At 40.4% G+C, this 23,075-nt stretch overlaps 2 protein-coding genes across 3 annotated transcripts in view; one reads left to right on the plus strand and one right to left on the minus strand.

The window, feature by feature from the left end:
• The window catches only part of CHP1 (calcineurin like EF-hand protein 1), a 45,578-nt gene extending 37,196 nt beyond the window's left edge, over positions 1-8,382 (minus strand). The window contains exon 1 of the mRNA XM_047075297.1: positions 8,084-8,382. Within this exon, the coding sequence (XP_046931253.1) occupies positions 8,084-8,150 (67 nt within the window). The 5' untranslated portion in view covers positions 8,151-8,382. The remainder of the gene's footprint in view (positions 1-8,083) is intronic.
• Positions 8,383-10,081: 1,699 nt separating this feature from the next.
• Positions 10,082-23,075, plus strand: part of EXD1 (exonuclease 3'-5' domain containing 1) — a 35,012-nt gene continuing 22,018 nt past the window's right edge. The window contains exons 1-3 of one of the 2 annotated variants that reach the window (XM_047074502.1): positions 10,082-10,214; positions 18,797-18,865; positions 22,910-22,967. In XM_047074502.1, the coding sequence (XP_046930458.1) occupies positions 10,082-10,214; positions 18,797-18,865; positions 22,910-22,967 (260 nt within the window). The remainder of the gene's footprint in view (positions 10,215-18,796; positions 18,866-22,909; positions 22,968-23,075) is intronic. The other variant, XM_047074503.1, reaches the window with a different exon arrangement.

A 23,075-nucleotide genomic window follows, 5' to 3' on the forward strand; every position in this document is an offset into this window, starting at 1 on the left:
CCCATGATCAAGAGGTGCATGCTCCACAGACTGAGCCAGCTGAGCACCCTGGGGCAGATTCTATTTTTAAAATCTGGTTTGCTCCTGCACAAAGCATTAGCAGCTTTCTTTTCCCTCAGGACTGACATTTAGGTAAAAGACCACAGGGTCAGGTCAGCCTCTTTTCTGTGATTGCAAGAGCTCCACTGAGTTTCCAGTAAAGGAATGGGCTCTGAGAAAGCAAATTAGGCAATCTGTAAAAAGTTCAGCTTATCATCATACGACATCTACAAGGAAGCTATTGTGTTTGTCATTTTTTAACTCAAGCACGAGCTGGCAATTAAAATGAGGTAATAACTGCAGGTACACAATGAGAATTTGAAAATGCCAATAGGAATTTCTGGGAAATAGTTTTGTTTCCTGGCTGATGGGAGGTAGCAGGGGAAAAATAGGTAAGAGTTATCAAAGGAGAAAAGAAAAGAGCCAAAAAGGGTGTGGCAAGTGTGGACTTTGTCCTAGGTTGTGCTTTCAGGGGTTTAAAGGGGTGACTGGAGGAGTTCTGATAGTAGTCCTCCTCCCCCCAGCTCAACAAAATCTGCTTGCAGTTTAAGGAACAATGGGACAAAGCAAACCGGGGCACAGCGGGAGAAGCAGGAAATGAGTGGCCTAGAGCTAGGATGAGAGGACACACTAGGGGCAGCTTGAATTCTTCAGCATCAGGTTTCACCCAAACTGGGCTCTCGGGTAATAGCTCTCTAGAGAGCAGAAAAAGAGAATCAATCCCAGCCAGCGCAGAACCAGCAGAGGTCCAAGCACTGAGGAAGCGGCTGTGGACCTCCTGCCAGCCGGTGCTTTCTGGTGGGGGTCAGGCTGACACCCTGACTCCGTTCGTGGCACCACTGTCCACCAGTGAGGGGCGAGCAAAAGGGGCTGTCAGGAGAACTAACCTCATCCCGGAGAGGAAAGTGTTTGGCAAAGTGTCTGGCACAGGGTAAGCACTCCAGGTTAAGCACTAATCATCATCATCCTCACGTCGTGAACCTGAAAGTACAGTATTGCTGCTGCACTAATTCATCTCTACCCCTCTCCTGACTCTGGCAGCCATAGCCATTTTCTTCAGGAACCTGACCTGTTTACCCGGGCTCTGGCCGAGGGCCTCAGAGGTTGCTCTGGAACTGAAGTTCCCTTTAAGTTTAACAAAAACAAGTCAGTTGAAGAATGACTAACTTTCCTCAAAGATTTTTTAAAGAACAAAACTTGTTCACAATCCCAACACCACTGTTTTCATTTCTTTATATACCATCTAATATCAGCCACTCGTACACTTTACTAGTTGTAATAACTTTTCATTTATTAACTCATAATTTTTCTATATTGCTTTAGAGTCCTTTTTAAGAACTGCAGAATATCTAGTCCACTAGATCAGTTTTTAGTACTAAGAGTACTATATATTTCAGACTACTTTCCTTAAACAAGCAAAATATTCAATCGTATTTCTTTTTGTACTAGTTTTTTTTTTTTTAAGATTTTATTTTTGAGTAATCTCTATACCCAACGTGTGTCTCAAACTCACAACCCCAAGATCAAGAGTCACATGCTATTCAGACTGAGCCAGCCAAATACCCCTTTTTTTAATTTGAGAAAATAATCCGCACACATTATCATAAAAATGGAAATAGTATAAAAGTGTACACAATGAAAAGTCTCCGTTCTCACAACCAAGTTCCCCAGTCTTCCTTGCTAGAAGCAAACACTATTACCAATTTTTTGTAAATCTTTCTTGAAATTCCATGTATGTATATGTAAGTATGTATAGCTATTAACACAATTTTAAAACTGGCAGTAATGTTGTCATCTAGTCTAACTACTTCACCTAACAAATAAGCTATCAGACATCTTTCCAACATAGATCATCTCAAAGAACTGAGCATTGAAATCTTTTAAAGTAGGATTTTGAGGGGCACATGGGTTGCTACGTCGGTTTAAACATCTGACTTCAGCCCAGGTCATGATCTCATAGTTCCTGGGTTTGAGCCCCGAGGAGAGCTCTGTGCTGACAGCTCAGAGCCTGAAGTCTGCTTCAGATTCTGTGTCTTCCTCTCTCTCTCTGACCCTCTTTTGCTCACATTCTGTTTCTCTCTCTCTCAAATATAAACAAACACTAAAAAAAAAAGAAAAATGTAATATTGAAAATTCCCTTAGTAAGTTTTGGTATGGTATTACATCCCATATTTCAGAAAAAAAGATCAGCTTATGGCTGGTTTCCTTAAAAATATGGAACATTTCATGAATTTTCGTCTACCATAAATCTGTTACCTTCCAGGAGAAATGTATCTGTATAGAAATCAGTGGAGAAATGAACAGCCAAATATCAACTTCTAACATAACTCAGTATGGTCAGATCACAATCTGTCTCCTAAACTTCAGAAGTAATGTTTATTAACAAGAAGAAGAAGGAGAAGAACAAGGAAGAGGAGGAGGAGGAGGGGAAGAGAGAGGAGGTGGGGGTGGGGGGGGGGAGAGAGCAAGCTTTAATTTAGGTGCTAAATCCACCATGACACAGAATATAAAGCAATCTCCAAGGTGTAGAGCTCAGAGCAACTTCAAGAAGCAGAAAGGAATTGGAACTGCCACAAACGAAGGCATGACAAGTTTCCAGGAAACTATTTTCAACAGAAGGCACTAGGCTAATAGGTCAGGTGTCCCAAACCTGCACCAATTCTTGGTAACCCAAAGGAAGTCTCTGGAGTTGATCTCTCAGAAAAGGCTGTGTACATGATCATGTCTTGAATGAAGCAGTATTTTTCTCTACTAATGGGCATTAATTATTTTATGTTGTTGAAAAATTACTTGAAAGACCTTGCCAATCTTCCTGACTACAAACCTATCTATCATCGCTGCCTCATGCTTAAAGGAGGAAGGCACTTCAGAGACAGGCCAAGCATTAGGCAGGAGACAGAGGGAAGAATAAAATGAAAAGGGAATAAGAAAAGTATTTTTCCCTTGCCTTTATCCTAAATTGTAATGCAGAAGAACAGACTGATAACCTAGGTAAAGCATTCTAGTGTAACTAAAGGTAACTCCAGATGAAAGATTGAGAAGTTTAAGTCTGAACTCCAACCATTCCTTCTGAACACTCCACACTCCAACACTTTCCATTTCCCCTGACCTCAAGAGGTGGCCTACTCTCTAAGGAAACCTGAAGATTAAAAGAGACTTAAAAGGCATTAAAAAAAACAAAACAAAAACCTCTACCTTATAATTGGGGAAATTTGAATATGGACTAAATGGTAGATAACATAAAATTGTTGTCAATTTTTCTTAGGTATGATATAGTACTGAGGTTACATAGGAAAAAAAATCCCTAACCTCAGGAGATGCATGCAGAAATATTTAGCAGTGAGGAGTAATATCTGCCTTTCAAATCGTTCACCAAAAAAACCCCAAACAAACAAAAAAACAAAAAAAGAAAACCCACAAAAAAAACCCCCATAAATACATATATATGTATATACATATACATTTATTTATACTTATTTATTTATTTATTTATTTATTTATTTATTTAATGTTACTGTTGAATTGAGGTGGAAGGTATATGGATGTTCATTACACTACTGTTTAAGTTGGTTGGGGCAAATACAGAGCTTTACAAATTACTGAACCTCAAACCAGCTAAAAGTGTTAGTTATATGTGCATTTCAATTTCAATAGGAACCAGAAGATAGCACCTTCAGGCGACAAGGCTTGGCAGGTGAGGGCCATGAAGAGGTCTTGCATCCTTAGACGGCAACGGCATGAAGTTGAATTTTCACTTAGATTCTAGCCCAGGAAATTATTCTCAAGCAATTGCCTTTGTCATGCTGTGCTCTTTGCCCATACAGAAAAACCTACCAGTACACCTTTTCAAACAAAGAAAACCTCACCAGCCACCTTCCCCATACCACATGACACATACTGGAACTAGAGACTAAAATGACTGTGGGGTGCCTGGGTGGCTCAATCAGTTAAGTGTCCAACTCTTGATTTCAGTTGAGGTTGAGCCCCACATCTGGCTCCACACTGAGCATGGAATCTGCTTAAGATCCTCTTTCTCTCCCTCTGACCCTCTCCCTTGCTTGAGCACATGCACTTGCTCTCTCTCTCCTTAAAATTAATTAATTAATGTGCATTCATTACTACTCCATTGGTTTGGATTGTTTCTCACAGATAAGTGGCTATTTTTAAAAGATGGTTTTAAGCAATCCACAGCCAGTTTATTGCTACAGTTAAAAGAACTAAGTGTGCAGATTATAGAAACTCCCAAAACCCTTGTGACTTTCCCCCATGACAAGTTTTATTCAACTGAGTTTTAATTTATGAAAATGTGGAACTGTGAAAGAAGGTAACAGAACAAAAAAATATATAGCAAATGTTTTATGACAACACAAAATGTTTTATTCTTTAATTTTTATTTATTTTATAAAGCTTTATTTATTTAAGTGATCTCTATACCCAACGTGGGGCTCAAACTCACGACCCCAAGATCAAGAGCCAGATGGTCTACAGACTGAGCCAGCCAGGTACCCCCCAACACAAAATGGTTTAAAGTTTTTTTTTTAAGTCAGTACTTTGTTGTTGTTGATTTATTTTGAGAGACAGAGTGAATGGGTAAGCCACAGAGAAAGAGGGAGAGACAGAGAATCCCAGGTAGGCTCTGAGCTGTCAGGTTCTGAGCTGTCAGCCAGATGTGGAGCTTGAATTCGAGAACCATGAGATCATGACCTGAGCCGAAACCAAGAGCTGGTCGCTGAACCTACTGAGCCGCCCCCAGGTGCCCATAAAGATGTTATTGTCGTTGTTTTTTTAATATTTATTTTTGAGAGAGAGAGAGAGAGAGAGAGAGAGTATGAGTGTGGGAGGGGCAGGGAGGGGCAGAGAGGGGAGGGCAGAGGATCCCAAGTGGGCTCCACACTGACAGTAGACAGCTCTAGGCAGGGCTCGAACTCACAAAACTCAAGATCATGACCTCAGCCGAAGTCACATGCTCAACAGACTGAGCCACCTATGGGCCCCATAAATGTTTTACACGGTGTTTTTTAAACTGTTAGAAACGTCAAGATTTCTATTCCTTTAAAAGTTTTATTTCTATAGAGTTGAGAAAATAACATTTGTACTCGATTCCTAGACCAATGTCCCCTGAAAATAGGAAATGTATACAACGCTATCACCTCCCCACTTACATAGCTCTACACATAGTTTTATACTAGCACATGCAAATATTTTGCCAATAAGATGATTCTTATCTACAGTTCAAAATAACAGCTGACACTCACCTGGTAATTCAATTATCAGGCACTATTCTAAGTAGTTTACATAATTTATTTCATTTAGTCCTCAGAGGAATCCTATAAAGTAGGTACTATTATTCTCATTTGAAGATGACAAAACTGAAGCTAACAGGTAATTCTTACCTAGAATTAGTTTGCCAGACATTTAAGAGATTAAATTTCAAATACCGGCTAAACCAGTTACACTTGAATTCTAATCAATTTAGACTTCTGGAAAATATGTTTAAATATAATCATTAATTCCAATGCAAACCTTTCATATTGAATATAAAGTCAGTTTTCCTCAGTTATGCTACATTTTCTTACTGGCAAAGGAAGTAGTGAAATGCCTTACTACTTGTCCTTAACTTGAAAGTGTTTCTGATTGATAGTTCCTCAAACTCTTAACGGAACAAGAAGCAGACAAAAATTGGACAAATTCCACTTCTCCACTTCACCCTCAGGTATCTGTTTTTAGTCATCTAAACCTTCTGCATCATGCTAAAATTACTGCTTTAAAAATCAACTCTGCTGTTAGATACTAACCAGATAAACTGATTGCTCAACTCCCAGGGCAGAGGAATGACTCTGTAGCAGGCTGAGGGACAATGCTCTTGGAAGCCACCCAAAATGCCCTAGGTTAATTTACCTAAATCTAATCCGTTCATGCATTCATCAGGGCCCAATTCCTGTCCTCCCCAAGACCAGCCCACAGACTCGTCTTCTCTGACTGCTGGAGGTGGGTGGCACATAATTTCAGCTACATTATGTCATAATGCTAATCATAACTCTTAAAGGCATCTTTTGTCGGTATTTGCTTTGAGTATCTGGCATAGTACAAATACAGATAATGCAAAAAGTCAGTAACCTGTTGTTTCATTAGGCTTTCTGGTTCAAGGTACGTTTGCACTGGTTGTGGTTGAGAATCTCAGTCAGGCTTGATTCACTTTTTGGCAACTAGGAAAACAGCTCTTACAGGAATATGTAGTTCTGTTTCTCCACAAGCCACACAGTAAAATAATTTAACAGTTCTATAGCAGTTCAGGACCTTTCCATTTGGTCAAATGTAAATAAACCCAAATGGGATTAGTGCTCCCTTCATCTTGAGGCAAAAATAGCTTTTTCTCATCCACACTATGGCTTACATTTCCTCATTATGTGACTTTCTATTTTAAGTATGAATGCTTTAATTCTGGTGTCACCTTAGACCTAAAGTAGTTCCAGTATTTCTAAGTGTGGCCAGAGCTCAAGGCCACAAAATTTAATAAAATGTTTGCTGACTCCAAATTGCCTGTATTTCTACTCTTGGGAGTCTGATTGAGTCATAAAATGACCATAAGGTCAAGTGGCCAAACAAGTATTACACATTATAACCAGCTAACTACTTTCTGTCATTCACCCAAAATCAGTAGGGAGTGTGCTCATCATCCTTAGAGGTCTTTATGGAGAGACTATTGGCCATATGATAGAGGATGCTGAAAGCAGTAAACCAATCTGACAACAGCTAGATAACATCCCTTCCAACTTGAAGATTCTCGACAGTTAAATTTGTCAGAAAACATAGGAGAGCATTCAATTTCTCTCAGGCTACCATTGCTTGAGTAATTCTGTAGTTCCCCCAAGAATCCTTCAACATTACCTGTTTATGGGCCACTGAGTTACTTACTGGTCACCTCATTATCAAAGACAGGTTATCATGAAGAGACCGAGCTCAGACACATAACTCATGTAAAACACAAGAGTCATAAAGGATTATGGAGAAAATATTCTATGCATTATCAAGAGCTATACAAAAATGTGTGGGGCACCTGGGTGGCTCAGTCAGTTAAGTGTCCAACTCTTAATTTCGGCTCAGGTCATGATGTCATCGTTCATGGGTTCAAGCCCCAGGTCAGGCTCTGCACTGGCAATGAGGAGCCTGCTTGGGATTCTCTCTTTTTTCTCTCTCTCAAAATAAATAAATAAACATTTAAAAAAAAAAAAGTGTGATGGTGTTACACAGAGCTTCTGAATCCCCAAAGCCCTGTTGACCCTATGTTCTGGTTAATGAGGAAGAGACTGGACTATAAAAAATCAGTTCCTAGTACAAATTTACACTGAGATTTTGGAGCACATCCAATTTCCATAGCAAATGCATAAAGTACACCAGCGTAGTAGAAATCAATATATCTGAAATTAGAACAACAAACGTCTTCAGTGTAAGCAAAAACTGATGGTCACAGTATACGTGCTTTTTTCCCCACAGGTCCAGAATGAAAGAAGTCTCACACTCTCAGATCCCTGATTCTTTAAAGGTCTCCTGTCACTAGGTCACGTCTTCCAAAGCCTTGCTATATGATCTTGCTTTCTAAACTTATTTTTACAGTTGTGGAAAGAATTTATTTGTGATTTCTCATAGTCGACAGTGGTTTTAAGTGCTTGCCCAAAACCGTCACAGGAACGGAGTATGTTTTCTACAGGATCCATCCAGGGCTCCTGAATTCGAGGTTGGTGCAATGTAGGATAAAGCAAAGGAGTTGGGGGCGGGGGGGCGCTTTCATGAGCAGGAAGAAGAGAAAAGAGCGGTGCCTGTGCTCTGAGGATGATGGGGACTCCCGTCTTGAGGGGAAAGGACAGCCCCACAGGAGCCTGAGCCCACGGCTCTAGCCCTCGGCCACAAAGCTCCAGAGCTGGAGGCTGCCCAGGACGCCGGCAATCTCTGGGCACCCCAGCTCCAGACCTCAACGACAGCCGTCCTCGGTTCTGAGACCAGCCAGAGGCGCCCGGCCACGTTCCCACCCCCTACCCGAACTCACAGCCAGTCTCCTTCTTGATCTCCTCGAGCTCTTCGTCCCGCAATAACGTGGAAGCCCGAGACCCCATCACCGAGCCGGAAGCTGCTCCGGGAGCAGGGGCGCCTGAAGCGACAGCGGCGACGGGAGAGAGGGAGGGAAGGGAGAGAGGCCCAAGGGTCAAGAGACGAGAGGGCAGTGTTCTTACTGCGGACCAGGGAGGGAACCCAGAGGTGGCGAGCGGAGGAGGGCGGTCCGAGGACCAACCAATTAGGAGCGAGGCTGCACCCGGCGCAGAAGTCGACGTTGACGCTTTTAGCTCCAGCCCCGGAATGAATCAGCCCAGCGCAGGGCCGGGTATTCCTAAGCGCAGACCACGCCCCCGGAAGCATGATGCTACCGGCCTTAAAAAGGCAATGCCGCTCTGGCTCTAGCGACCGCAATTAAAAGGGCAACGTCGACGACCCACAGTTTTACAACAAGCTAACCTGAAGCAGGCAGCGTAGGCAACCCGTTTCTCGCAGAACTCAAAAAGTGGAAATCCCACCCACAGGTGGAAGGGACTGCAGAGAGAAACAAAAATATAGACAAAACGTCTCCTGGGGCAACGCTAGGGTGTGTCTCTTGAGAACTGCATGCTGGGAGTTGCACCTCCTTTTTTCTGGAGGCCCTCTCACCTCCTGGCCGCTGGGGACGCTCGGGAGTCAGCTTCAGGGCTGCGTGCCGATTGGCTCCTTGGGAAACAGCAGGCACCCCTGGTTGCGTCCCGCTGGCGTCTGGTCCTCGGTGTGGGTGTTCGGCGCCGCGTTTTTCGGTTTGTTTTCGGCACTGTCTTTTGGTAACCGCCAACGCCAGCGTAAAACTCTCCAAGAGTTCTTCCGTAAAAGCAGCCCATTCTTTTTTAGCTCAAGACTGAAGCTCGAGGGAGTCACCATTTGCGTGAAATTGGGACAGGATTTCCCAAACTTCCCTTCGGGGGAGAAAATAATCTATCGGCGGACGAGATTAAATTCTCAGCGTATGGTCTGCCATTTACTTGAAGTTCTTTATTTTTGCCTTAACAATGAGGAATTTTGCATTTTATTTTTATGACATTGTTTTCTGGAAAATGTTTAAGCCATCCGTTAAATTAGTACACCCTCTCCGGTGAACCAGTTCTTTTCCTGTGGCTTCAATGCCTTTTCACCCCCTCCCCACCCTTTGAGTGTTGCTTTGTACAGAACCCCTTTGAGATGCGGAAGAACCAAATTCTGACCACTGTCACTTAGTATCTACACTACTTTTAAGCTTTACCTAAGGTTTTGACGATTGAGCATGAGGCCAAGGTTCTAGTCTCAGTGGGTAGTTTCCATGGTTGACTTGCTCTTGTCTGATCTAGTGTTGTCTCTCTTCAACTGCTCTGACATGGCAGCTGGATTGGTCATGCATAAAATTGTAATAGTTCTAACGGTTTAGTTAGTAAAACTGCCAAATTCTGGAAATGTTACTAATGTAGAAGAGACCAGGAGAAATTAGATCCCAGAGATTTCTGGGTGAGCAGTTATGGCAGCATGTATTGGCAAGTATTTTGCCAATATCAGTTTTTTGGTTTTTTTTCCATTTGCTCTTTAAGAGTTTTTGGTTTGTTGGTTGGTTGGTGTTAAAAAGATAAATGTATATGCCATTTAAAAGCCTCTAAATGTTCTGCTTGTTCCATTTAGCTAAGCAATGAAAGGTAGTATTACCTCATTGTATAGACCAAGAACCCAAACCTTGCCTGAAGTTTTATGGTTTTCAATTTCCCATGTATAAATTAGAGTTGGTGCTTGCAATGGTCCTTTCCCCATTATCATTCTAAAAAGATGAGTGAGCAAAACTGAATTAATCTCGTGTTTTTATTTTTCTTGTTCCTTCCAGGTATGGGAAAAGGGAAAATAACCTCATTCCCCCAAAAATATTTTTAAAATCATAGATCTCTTTTATTTTCAAGTGGTTGGACACTTAAAGAAGATTGTTTGAAGACTGCTTTTGGAATCAAATAGCATGGATCCCAGCAGCGACTACCATTTCCTCAATCAGATTTTGTGGAGAAGGGTGAAACTCACATTGGTTTGTGGCATCTTTGAGGGAGTACTCCAGCATGTGGACCCTAACAAGATTGTTGTCCTGAAGAAAGGTCTCATTTTATTTCTCATCATCTTCTGCTTTTTAAGAGATTAATAGCTAAGTTTGGGTGATGGCTCTGGGCTTCATTAGCAACTGGGAGAGAGTCATTCCTAGTCTAGGAAAGAGGTAGGAGGAAGATTAGAATGCTATTTTCCCCGACAGAAAACATGGCTATATATGCTGGCTTGTCCCCACTTCTATACTTTTATTTACATGATAGTGAAAATTTTCAATGTGTAGATTCTTTTTTCATTGGGTACTTTTTAATTTCTTTCCATATGTGTCTTGAAATTAAAAATCATCACTCGATTCGATAGAATTCCTTTTGGCTTCAACAGACAAATTCACAAATTAATTTTTCTCATGCAAAAACAAGTGTAGAGATAGGCTGCTGAGGAATAATGCAGTGACTCAAAGATGCCAGGAGGGACCAGGTGCCTTGTGCTTTTGCCACCTCGGTGATCATCTGTCATCATCATGGTTACAAGGTAGCCTCTATATCTCCCAGCTTCAATTCTGTTCATTTTAAGGGTTGCAACTCAGGAACAGCCAAATGGAAGAGATGCATTGGCAAAATTATGTGGGAAGGGGCTCAGAATTTCCATGCCCTCTCTGGGTGTACCACCCTCTTAGTTCCTACATGTGTTCACCTTGAAAGTCCAATATATAGTTTTTATTCAGCTAGAATATTGACTTGCTAGGATAGTTGTTTCCCTGAAAGAAGTTTCAAGTTCACAATTGAAGCTTGTATACGTGGCATTTGAGAGATTAGTGTTATTCTTAAGCCATGTTATAAGTTAAAATAGACCTTTGTGGACTAGGGTGGGACTATACCACACTTTTGCAGTATAGTAACTCATTCAGTAATCATTTGTTTTTTTTTTGTTAATTTTGCTTTTTAATTTATTTTAAGTAGGCTGCATACCTAACATGGGGCTTCTACTCATGACCACGAGAGCGAGAGTTGCGTGCTCTTCCAGCTAACCTAGCCAAGCATCCCTCAGTAATATTTTATTGATAGTTTATTTTATTGATTTATTTTGATATGGATAATATTTTATTGATTTATTGCAGGTACTATGACAGATACCAGGGATATAGATAAGAGTTACATGGTCGCTGTCCTCAAAAAACTGAGTCTAGTAAGGAGACAGATAAGCAAGCAGAAAGCTATAATGCAGTATGATATCCTCTTCTGATAGAGGGAAACACAAGATGCCATGGAAACACAAACGGTTCAGTTAATTTTTTTTAAGTTTATTTATTTATTTTGAGAAAGCAAGAGCTTGTGTGTGTGGAAGGGGCAGAGAGAGAGGGAGAGAGAGAACCTAAGCAGGTTTGCACTGTTAGCACAGACCCCAGTGCAGGGCTTCTACCCACAAACCATGAGATCATGACCTGAGCTAAAATCAAGAGTCAGATGCCCAACTGAATGAGCCACCCAGGTGCCCCAAAGTTTCAGTTAATTTAGATCTGGGAGTGGTAGAGTTAGGATAGTAGGGAAGGTGTCCCAAAGGTGAGTGGGATTTAGCTAGGTGGGAAAAGAGTGGAAGGTGTTTGAAGCCAGTCATTGTCAAACTTTAGCTGTGGATCAGAAACACCTGGAAGACTTGTTAAAACACAGATTCCTGGGCCCCCCTCCCAGAGATTCTCATGTAGTGAGACTTAAGAGTGGAGAAGTAGACATGGGACTAATCAGAAGGCCTTAGCATATCATAGCATTTGGACACTTCTGAAAGCAATGAGGAACAATTTGAAAGACTTTTTTCTTTTTTAATTTTCAGTAGGCTCTAGGCCCAATATGAGGTCTAACTCCCAGCCCCGAGATCAAGAATGGCATGCTTTACCGACTGAGCCAGCGAGGTGCACTGTAATTTGAAAGATTTTTTTAAGTAGGAGGCATCTAAGTTTTCAAGCTTGTTGCCTGAAATGTTTAATCCTGTGTTAGTTGGGAACAATGCTCAGCTACTAGAAACAAACTCAATCCAGTGGCTCAAACTAGGAGTTTATTCTCTTATATAAAAGAAGACAGGCATCCCAGTGCTACTGTGACTCTCCCCAGAGTTGAGGGAGATCCAGATTTTTCATCTTTCTGCTCTGCCATCTTTAGCCCATGCCTTTAAACCTCAAGATCATGTGATGCCTGGTAGAAGTTACAGGAGGAAGAGGACAGAGAGGTAGGGCAGTGTTCCTCCCAGCTGAGTCAATCCCCTTAAAGAGATGCCCTGGAGGTCCAAGAAACCACTCCTGTTTGTGGAGAGACTAAGCAGTTTGCTAACTTGAATAAATGGCGTTGAATGGACAACGATCAGGATATGCCACATAATTGTTCAACAAAGTGTTCAGTCTAGATAAAATATAGACTTTAATTATATAGTCTTTAATTATACTGATTTTATATAGTTGACATAGTAAGTTAGGTATGTTATATGCTTTTTTTAGTTAACACAATAACAAGCTTTTGCTGGTGTTATTTGAAACTCCAATTTAATGGCCAAACATTTTATTTTATTTTATTTTATTTTATTTTATTTTATTTTATTTTATTTTATTAAGTTTTTTTTTCATTTTTTTTATTCCTCGAATTCCGTTTAGTTAAAATACAGTATTATATTAGTTTCAAGTGTACAATAGAGTGATTCAACAATTCTATATACACAACCCAGTGTCCATCATGACAAGTGCACTACTTAATCCCCAACAACTAAATAACCCATCCCTCCATCCCTTCCCCTCTAGTAACTATTAGTTTGTTCTCTGTAATTTAGAGTCTATTTCTTTTGTTTTGTTTTGTTTTAATTTTTATTTATTTATTTTTAATTTACATCCAAGTTAGTATATAGTGCAACAGTGATTTCAGGAGTACATTTCTTTTTTTTTTTTTTTTTTTTTTATTTATTTTTGGGACAGAGAGAGACAGAGCATGAACGGGGGAGGGGCAGAGAGAGAGGGAGACACAGAATCGGAAACAGGCTCCAGGCCCCGAGCCATCAGCCCAGAGCCTGACGCGGGGCTCGAACTCACGGACCGTGAGATCGTGACCTGGCTGAAGTCGGACGCTTAACCGACTGCGCCACCCAGGCGCCCCAGGAGTAGATTTCTTAACGCCCCTTACTCATTTAGCCCATCCCCCCTGCCACAGACCCTCTAGTAATCCTCTGTTTGTTCTTCATATTTAAAAATCTTTTATGTTTTGTCCCGCTCCCTGTTTTTATATTATTTTTGCTTCCCTTCCCTTGTGTTCATCTGTTCTGTGTCTTACAGTCCTCATATGAGTAAAGTCATATGATACTTGTCTTTCTCTAATTTTGCTTAGCATAATACCTTCATTTTTTTTTAATTGCTGTGTAAAATACATACACACACACACACACACACACACACACACACACACACACACCACACCACATCTTCTTTATCCATTCATCCATTGACGAACATTTGGGCTCTTTCCATACTTTGGCTATTGTTGATAGCGCTGCTATAAACATTGGAGTGCATGTGTCCCTTTGAAACAGCATACCTGTATCCGTTTTATAAATACCCAGTACTGCAATTGCCGGGTTGTAGGGTAGTTGTATTTTTAATTTTTTGAGGAACCTCCATACTGTTTTCCAGAGTGGCTGCACCAGTTTGCATTCCCACCAACAGTGCAAAAGAGATTCTCTTTCTCCGCATCCTCACCAACGTGTTGTTGCCTGAGTTGTTAATGTAGCCATTCTGATAGGTGTGAGGTGGTATTTCCTTGTGGTTTTGATTTGTTTTTCCCTGATGATGAGTGATGTTGAGCATTTTTTCATGTGTCAGTTGGCCATCTGGATATCTTCTGTGGAGAAGTGTCTATTCATGTCTTTTGCCCATTTCTTCACTGGATGATTTGTTTTTTGGGTGTTGAGTTTGATAAGTTCTTTATTGATTTTGGATACTAACCCTTTATGTGATATGTCATTTGCAAATATCTTTTCCCATTCATTCGGTTGCCTTCTAGTTTTGCTGATTGTTTCCTTTGCTGTACAGAAGCTTTTTATTTTGATGGGGTCCCAGTTATTCATTTTTGCTTTTGTTTCCCTTTCCTCTGGAGATGTGTTGAGTAAGAAGTTGCTGTGGCCAGGATCAAAGAGGTTTTTGCCTGCTTTCTCCTCAAGGATTTTGATGTATCTTACATTAAGGTCTTTCATCTTACATTTAGGTCTTTCATCCATTTTGAGTTTATTTTTGTGTATGGTGTATAAAGTGGTCAAGGTTCATTTTTCTGCATTTTGCTATCTAGTTTTCCCAGCACCACTTGCTGAAGATACTGTATTCCATTGGATATTCTTTGCTGCTTGGTCAAAGATGAGTTGGCCATATGTTTGTGGGTCCATTTCTGGGTTTCCTATTCTGTTCCATTGATGTGAGTGTCTGTTTTTGTGCCAGTACCATACTGTTTTGATGATTACGGCTTTGTAATACAGCTTGAAGTTCGGGATTGTGATTCCTCCTGCTTTGGTTTTCTTTTTCAAGATTGCTTTGGCTATTTGGGGTCTTTTCTGGTTCCATACAAATTTTAGGATCATTTGTTCTAGCTCTGTGAAGAATGCTGGTATTATTTTGATAAATATTGCATTGAATATGTAGATTGCTTTGGATAGTATTGACATTTTAACAGTATTTGTTCTTCCTATCCAGGAGCGTGGAATATTTTTCCATTTTTTTGTGTCTTCCTCAATTTCTTTTATAGGCTTTCTGTAGTTTTCAGTGTATAGATTTTTCACCTCTTTGGTTAGATTTATTTCTAGGTATTTTATGGTTTTTGGTGCAGTTGTAAATGAGATTGATTCCTTGATTTCTCTTTCTGTTGCTTCATTGTTGGTGTATAGGAATGCAAGTGATTTCTGTGCATTGATTTTATATCCTGCAACTTTGCTGAACTCATGAATCAGTTCTAGCAGTTTTTGTGTGGAATCTTTTGGGTTTTCCATGTAGCGTATCATGTCATCTGCAAAGAGTGGAAGTTTGACCTCCTCCTGGATGATTTGGATGCCTTTTATTTCTTTGTGTTATCAGATGGCTGAGGCTAAGACTTCTAATACTGTGTTGAATAACCGTGGCGAGAGTGGACATCCCTGTCTTGTTCCTGACCTTAGAGGAAAGCTCCCAGTTTTTCCCCATGGAGGATGATATTAGCGTTGGGTCTTTCATATATGCCTTTTATGATCTCAAGGTATGATCCTTCTATCCCTACTTTCTTGAGGGTTTTTATCAAGAAACAATGCTGTATTTTCTCAAATGCTTTCTCTGCATCTGTTGAGAGGATCATATGGTTCTTGTCCTTTCTTTTATTGATATGATGAATCACATTGATTGTTTTGCACATATTGAACCAGCCCTGCATCCCAGGTATAAATCTCACTTGGTCTTGGTGAATAATTTTTTTAATGTATTGTTGGATCTGGTTGGCTAATATCTTGTTGAGGATTTTAATAGCTAAACATTTTACAGTATAGTTTTAAAAATATTTACTATAGGAACACCTGAGTACCTTAATTGGTTAAGCGTCTGATTTTGGCTCAGGTCATGATCTCATGGTTTGTGATTTCAAGCCCTGTGCCAGACTCTGCACTGGCAGTGTGGAGCCTGCTTCATATTCTCTGTCTCCCTGTCTCTGTGCCCTGTGTATACACACACACTCTCTCTCTGTCACTCTATTTCTCTCTCAAAAATAAATAAACATTTTGTAAAAAAATAAAATAAAAATATTTAGTGTATTTTATAATTATAAAATAAAATTTTTATTTGTAGACTATATATACATTGTAACACATTATGAAGTACAATTTAATATTGTTATATATATGTATATATATATATAAGCATACTTATATATATATATATATGCATTTTTTTTTAATTTTTAACGTTTATTTATTTTTGAGACAGAGAGAGACAGAGCATGAACGGGGGAAGGTCAGAGAGAGGGAGACACAGAATCTGAAACAGGCTCCAGGCTCTGAGCTGTCAGCACAGAGCCTGACGCGGGGCTTGAACTCACTGACCGTGAGATCATGACCTGAGCCGAAGTCGGCCGCTTAACTGACTGAGCCACCCAGGCGCCCCTATACGCATTTTTTTTAAGTAGACTTCATGCCCAGCACGGTGCCCAATGTGGGGCTTGAACTCATAACCCTAAGATCAAGAGCAGGACACTTAACTGACTAAGCCAATACTTGGTGCTCCAATACTTGTTATAATTTATAATTATTTTCTTAGGAATAGTTCCTACAAGTGAAATTACTAGGTAAAAGTTATAGATATTTTAAATATTTTTGATGCATATTTCCAAATAGTTTTTCTAAAGGGTTGTGCCTTTCTACTTCACTACTAGCTATGTGCAAGTGATACTCAGTAACATTGGATATTTTAAAAAAAATTGCTGATGTGTATCTTTCCTAAATTCTTGCTAGTTTTATAGGTAAAAAGTGCTATTTCATTTTGGCCTGTTTATAAAATATTTCTAAAGAAGTTGAACGTATTTCTCTACACTTGTTTACTAATTTTGTATACTATTTGAACAAAGCAGGAGTATTTTCACTATGACGGCAGGAAGGATTGAAGTAGGGAGAAACTATAGGCAGAGAGCATAGACAGGGAACTAGTTTGACAACCAAGGGATCCAATAAAGGGAAAATGATAGTGGTCATAGCTAAGGTTCAGCAAGGAAAGGAAAAGAGAGAGACAGATTCTAGGAATACATAAGAGATGGGATAAGTAACCTGGTAATCAATTGGATAATTAGAGAGCAATGGAAAATGACTCCTACATTTATGACTGACTCAGAAGATTACATGTATAGTACTATTATTAACTGATAGAAATGGGAAGAGAAAGTTTGTTGGTTATACTGGGAGGAGGTAATGATTTCAGTTTGAGAATGTTACAGTCAGTCTCCTAGGAAATGTGAGTGGAACTGAGAGAAATAATCCATGTTGTAGATATAGTGAATGTTGGGGGTGCCTGGCTAGCACATTTGGAAGAGCCAAATGACTCTTGATCTCGGGGTCATGAGTTTGAGTCCCACATTAGGTATAGAGATTACTTAAGAAAACATGGTGTCAGGATGTCAGAGGTGGTAGAGGCGGGTAAAGAGATTGGGAGGAGCAAATGAGGGAGACAGCGTAACATTGGTTAGGAGTTGTGTATTAAAATAACTGAGGCCAAGGTTTGAATCCTGACCCTGTCTTTTCTTAGTAGTGTGACCTTAAGTTATTTAACTTTTCTGAGTCTCACATTCTTCCATAACAGAGAGAATGAAATGCCTGTCTCGCTATGTTACTGGAGAGTCAAATGTGGGCAAATAATTAGCATGGTGCCTAGTTCAGTATGCTCAGTATGATAGCTCTAGGAAATTAGTAGGAAAAGAACTAAACTTGAAGTGTGTCCTATAAGGCAAAGAAGAAAGGAGAGAACAGTATTGTCAAAGGATACATGGGAGACAAGGGTGATAAGACTATAAACATTTTTTTTTTTTAGATTTGAAAAATAGGCAGTTGGTGATTTTTGACCTCAGTAAGAATATATTCAGTGGAATAGTGAGGGTGAAACTCGATTATTTTGGATTGCTGAGCAGCATGGAAATATACAACTGCTGGGAGCACTTCCGTCTAGAAAAGTGACACCAGGGATGCCTGGGTGGTTCAGTCAGTTAAGCATCCAACTTTGACTCAGGTCATGATCTCATGTGGGTTTGAGCCCCACATTGACAACTCAGAGCCTGTAGCCAGCTTCAGATTCTGTGTCTCCCTCTCTCTCTGCCCCTCCCCATCTTATGCTCTGTCTTTCCCTCTCTTTCTCAAAAATAAACATTAAAAAAAATTAGAAAAGCGACATCATTTTAGACATGACATCTAAACTTTTCCCTAACTCACCTATCTACTCACGTAAGAGCTCTGTATTTGAGCCAGGAGTTGGATTATTGTCCTTACCAGTACTTGTGAGCGTGTAGCATGACAGGAAACAGGGTGTGGACTCTAGAAGTACTCAACTGCCTTAAAATTTTATCCAGAATTAGGTGGAAAAAAAAACAACAATAGTAATATAATAAATAGATAGTCCTTAGCCTCAAGAGCCTTAGAATAATTCTTGGGAGAAGTTGAAATTCACTCTGCTACCACTGCCCTTTAAGTTCCTCTTGGACCATTGTTCCCTCTGTTCTTTTTTTTTTTTTTTTTAAGTTTATTTATTTATTTTCAGAGAGTGTGAGTAGAGGAAGGACAGAGAGAGAAGAGAGAAAATCCCAAGCAGGCCTCGTGCTGCCAGGTGTGGAGGCCAACGCAGGGCTCAAACTCACGAACCATGAGATTAGGACCTGAGCGAAAGCCAAGAGTTTGTTGCTTAAGCAACTGAGCCACCCAGGCACCCCCAATCTGTTCTTTATACCACTTGTTACAAGGCTATAGCTTTGTAGTTCATTATTGATTCTTCATTTCTTGGGGGAAAATAATTTGAGGATTTTTATAAAACTCAGATGTGGCACTTTTGGGGGGCATTATTTTCTTAAAATTTTAGGAAAATATTATCTTTTTTAATAACTTAATGAATCATTTTCTGTAACAGTGAAGAATGTGGAGACTGGTCGAAGTGTTCCAGGAGTGAAGATGTTTTTTGGGCACGAGATTGTGAACGGTGAGAGGTGCATGTTCCCTGACTGCAGGGATTGGGATTTGCAGTAGCAGTAAACTCACGGCTCCACCTCATTCCAACATTTGAAAACATATGAGATGTTGTATTGCCTTTAATATTACATTTATGAATTTTAAAAATATTTTTTAATGTTTATTTTTGAGAGAGAGAGAGAGACAGTGTGAATGGGGGAGGGGCAGAGAGAGAGAGAGAGAGAGGGAGACACAGAATCCGAAGCAGGCTCCAGGTTCTGAGCTGTCAGCACAGAGCCTGATGCGGGGCTCAAATTCACAAACCATGAGATCATGGCCTGAGCCGAAGTCGGATGCTTAAATGACTGAGCCACCCAGGTGCCCCTGCGTTTATGAACCCTTAAAGTTGGTATTTGAGAATTGACCTTCATCTTACTTTCTCGGAGGGTACTATGAACAGAACAGTTCTAGAGAATTTTAATCATCTTAATTTTACAATGTGAGGACCACTACTGCTTGTTACTAGAGACTCAGACTGTAGGCAGTTAGGAATCTGAACAGAAAAGAATCTTGCTCAGCAATTAAATTTAACAGTACAGATTCACAGTACATTTGCAGTCCCTTATCTGAAACCTGAGGACCAAATGTTTCAGAATTCACAATTCTGCATTTTTGGAAACCCTAACACCAACTAGATACTGTTTAATATTACATTAACATTGGAAGTGGGTCTGGGAACAACTCTGTAATAAAACCGGGAAACTGCAGATAATGCTCCTAAGTGGAATAAAATAGGAATATAAATAGTATGTCAATTCAGGTTTTGCTGCCAAAAAGAGATACAATTTTTGGTTTTCAGAGATTTTTGGATTTTGGAATTGCAAGAAGAAGCTCTGTTTTTTATTTTGTTTTTGTTTTGTTTTTCTGTTTTTGGGGGTTTTTGTTTGTTTATTTTGCAGCTCTCTTCATTTCTGCCAGCAAAAGCCATTTAGCAAGAGTAGGTCCACTTGTTTGTCAAAAAAAGAGTAGATATGGAAGCTCTTTTGGTCAGTGTGCTTCCAAAAAGCCAAATAGGATAAGAGAAAAGGGGAGCAAGAACTGTTCCTCCTTTCAAGAAGTCTAAAGCAGAAAGCCTTCCAAGGAAGAGTAAAGATCGATGTGGGGAGAACGGGAGATCAGGGACCTCGTGGAGCTGTTCATTTCTTACCAGTGGGGCAGATATGAGGAAAGGGAAGGACTCCTGTAGATGACAGATTACTGCTGTTTGAAAGATTACTTTGTTTTGTGAGAGTAGAATTCAGAGAGATGAAAGTCTCACCAAATTAATGACTGCCAATCTAGCCCTACTTCAAGGCAGCCAGCTATCTGTCCTTTCTCACTGAGTATGCTACTATAAACACTCTCTGTCCCTTGAACACCTTTTTGTAATGGCTGTGATGGTGGTAGTAGTAGTGGGATTCTTTCTTTAAAAAAAATAAAAGATTTTAAGTAATCTCTACACCCAACATGGGGTTCAGACTCACTTCTGAGATCAAGAGTCACATGTTAACAACTGAGCCAGCCAGGTGCCCCATAGTGGGATTCTTTTTTTTTTTTTTGAAACTAGATTCCTTTTTTTTTTTAAATGTTTATTTATTTTTGACAGAAGAGAGAGACAGAGCATGAGCAGGGGAGGGGCAGAGAGAGAGGGAGACACAGAATCCGAAGCAGGTTCCAGGCTCTGAGCTGTCAACACAGAGCTCAATGCGGGGCTCAAACTCACAAACCGTGAGATCATGACCTGAGCTGAAGTCGGACCCCCAACCGACCGAGCCACCCAGGCGCCCTACATTCCTTTTTTAAAGTTCATTTTTTGGGGCGCCTGGGTGGCTTAGTCGGTTGGGCGGCCAACTTCGGCTCAGGTCATGATCTCGCGGTCCGTGAGTTAGAGCCCCGCATCGGGCTCTGTGCTGACAGCTCAGAGCCTGGAGCCTGTTTCGGATTCTGTGTCTCTCTCTCTCTGACCCTCCCCTGTTCATGCTCTGTCTCTCTCTGTCTCAAAAATAAATAAACGTTAAAAAAAAATTTTTTTTAAAGTTCATTTTTTTATTTTGAGAGAGAGGGGGAGAGAAAGAATCCCAAGCAGGGTCTGCACTTAACGGTACAGACCCCAACACGGGGCTCAGTCTGTGAGATTACTACCTGAGCCAAAACCAAGAGTCAAATGCTTAACCAACTAAGCCACCCAGGTGCCCCTATGTAGTGGGATTCCTAATTGTGTTCTATTAGCCTTTGCCCTGGATCAAAGCTCTGGACTGCAACAAAGCTAGGCTGTGGATGGGTTTGCAAAGAGAGGCAAAGGAATCACTACTACTATCTCCCTAACTCAAGAGAGGGCTAACCACTGACCAGCTTTGTGAACTGTACATGTGGATTTCATCTCTTCCTAAATTCTTTCTCAAGACTTGGCGTTTTTTCATAATTTTTAAGTTCAAAGGGCAGTCTTCTCCTACTTTTCCCTGTGTTTCAGTCAGCCACGGGTTGAGACTTTTTCCACTCTCCCTGAAAGGCACTTTGAATAAAAATTATTAAAGTGATAACTAGAATTTAAATAAAACCTCAAACAAACAAAAATAAATTTAAATGGGCCCCTAGGTGACTCAGTTGGTTGAGCATCCAACTTTGGCTCAGGTCATGATCTCACAGCTCTTGAGTTCGAGCCCCACATTGGGCTCTGTGCTGACAGCTCAGAGCCTGGAGCCTGCTTCAGATTCTGTGTCTCCCTCGCTATCTGCTTGTCTGCTGCTCATGCTCTGTCTCTCTCTCTCTCAAAAATAAGTAAACATTAAATTAAAAAAATAAAATGAGGGGCGCCTGGGTGGCTCAGTCGGTTAAGCGGCCGACTTCGGCTCAGGTCATGATCTCGCGGTCCCTCTCTCTAACCCTCCCCCGTTCATGCTCTGTCTCTCTCTGTCTCAAAAATAATGTTAAAAAAAAATTAAAAAAATTAAAAAAAATAAAATAAAATGAAGAATAATAATTGACTACTCACTATTTTCAATGACTTTCACTTACTCTGCCCAAGACTCAACACATCTAGATAGTGCAGGGGAAGGAGACATTTGGAACATAGTATGGCCCCTTAGTGGATTTTCTCTGACTAGTACCTATGTATACTTAATTGACTCTAAAATGCCATTAATTATAAAGTGCACTATTAAAAAAATTTTTTTTAATGTTTATCTTTATTTTTGAGACAGAGACTGAGCATGAGTGGGGGAGGGGCAGAGAGAGAGGGAGACACAGAATATGAAGCAGGCTCCAGGCTCTGAGCTGTCAGCACAGAGCCCGACGCAGGGCTTGAACTCTTCAACTGCGAGATCATGACTGGACGCTCAAGTCAGACGCTCAACCGACTGAGCCACCGAGGTGCCCCCGTGCACTATTACTTTTCACATCCTAAGAAAGAAAAAGCTGCCAATTAAACTGTCATGTGCACTTATTATAAATAATACCAGTTTCAGAGCTGTTTAAAATGTACATCTTAGAATCAATAATAACAATATTGCCTGCACTGTTAGATTAAAAATAAGTTGTTTCAGAATCTGTGAAAGGTTTCTCTCATATTTTTTTGGTGATTTCTAGTCTAGCTTTTACTGCTTTTACTGTCACTGAACTATTTATTAAGGCAGCAGTCTGTGAGATCTGTGAATGATTTGAGAGAAAACATCCAAAGAGTACACAGTGTGAGGAAAGCTGTATCAGTGGTGGGAATGAATAGGAAAGAAAATCTCTGGAACCAATCTGCAGAAGTACAAAGGTGCCCTGGAACAAAAGGGTAAAGAGAAAATGTAGAGCGCATTCTATTCCTTCTAAATGACCAAGGAAGCTAGGTTGGCAGGGAGATACTAGGTATCTTCAGTACTTTGGGTAGGCTTTTCTGCTCTATTTATTGCTGCCTGATGAAGACCTCTATGGACTAACGTTTCATTTCCAATTACTGTTTGTGATACCTCATTAGACTGTGGGTGGAAGGGGAGTGGTTAATTGCTTTCAGATTGGACCCTCTGTTGGAATCCATTTGGTTATTTTACAGTGGAACTGCTGGATGAAGTGGAACAAGGTGCAGAGAGAGAAAAGGCATCTTCTGTTAGGTATGATGGAGTAATTTTCTTAATTGTTATCTTACCCAAATGTATACATTAGGGTAGAAAGCCTTATCTCTAATTCATGATCTAAATAATTCCTCAAATGGCCTGAGG

Source organism: Lynx rufus, unplaced genomic scaffold, assembly GCF_022079265.1.
Source record: "Lynx rufus isolate CCGP_SWC_20201006 ecotype Redwood Valley unplaced genomic scaffold, mLynRuf1.p SCAF_13, whole genome shotgun sequence".
Lineage (NCBI taxonomy): Eukaryota > Metazoa > Chordata > Mammalia > Carnivora > Felidae > Lynx > Lynx rufus.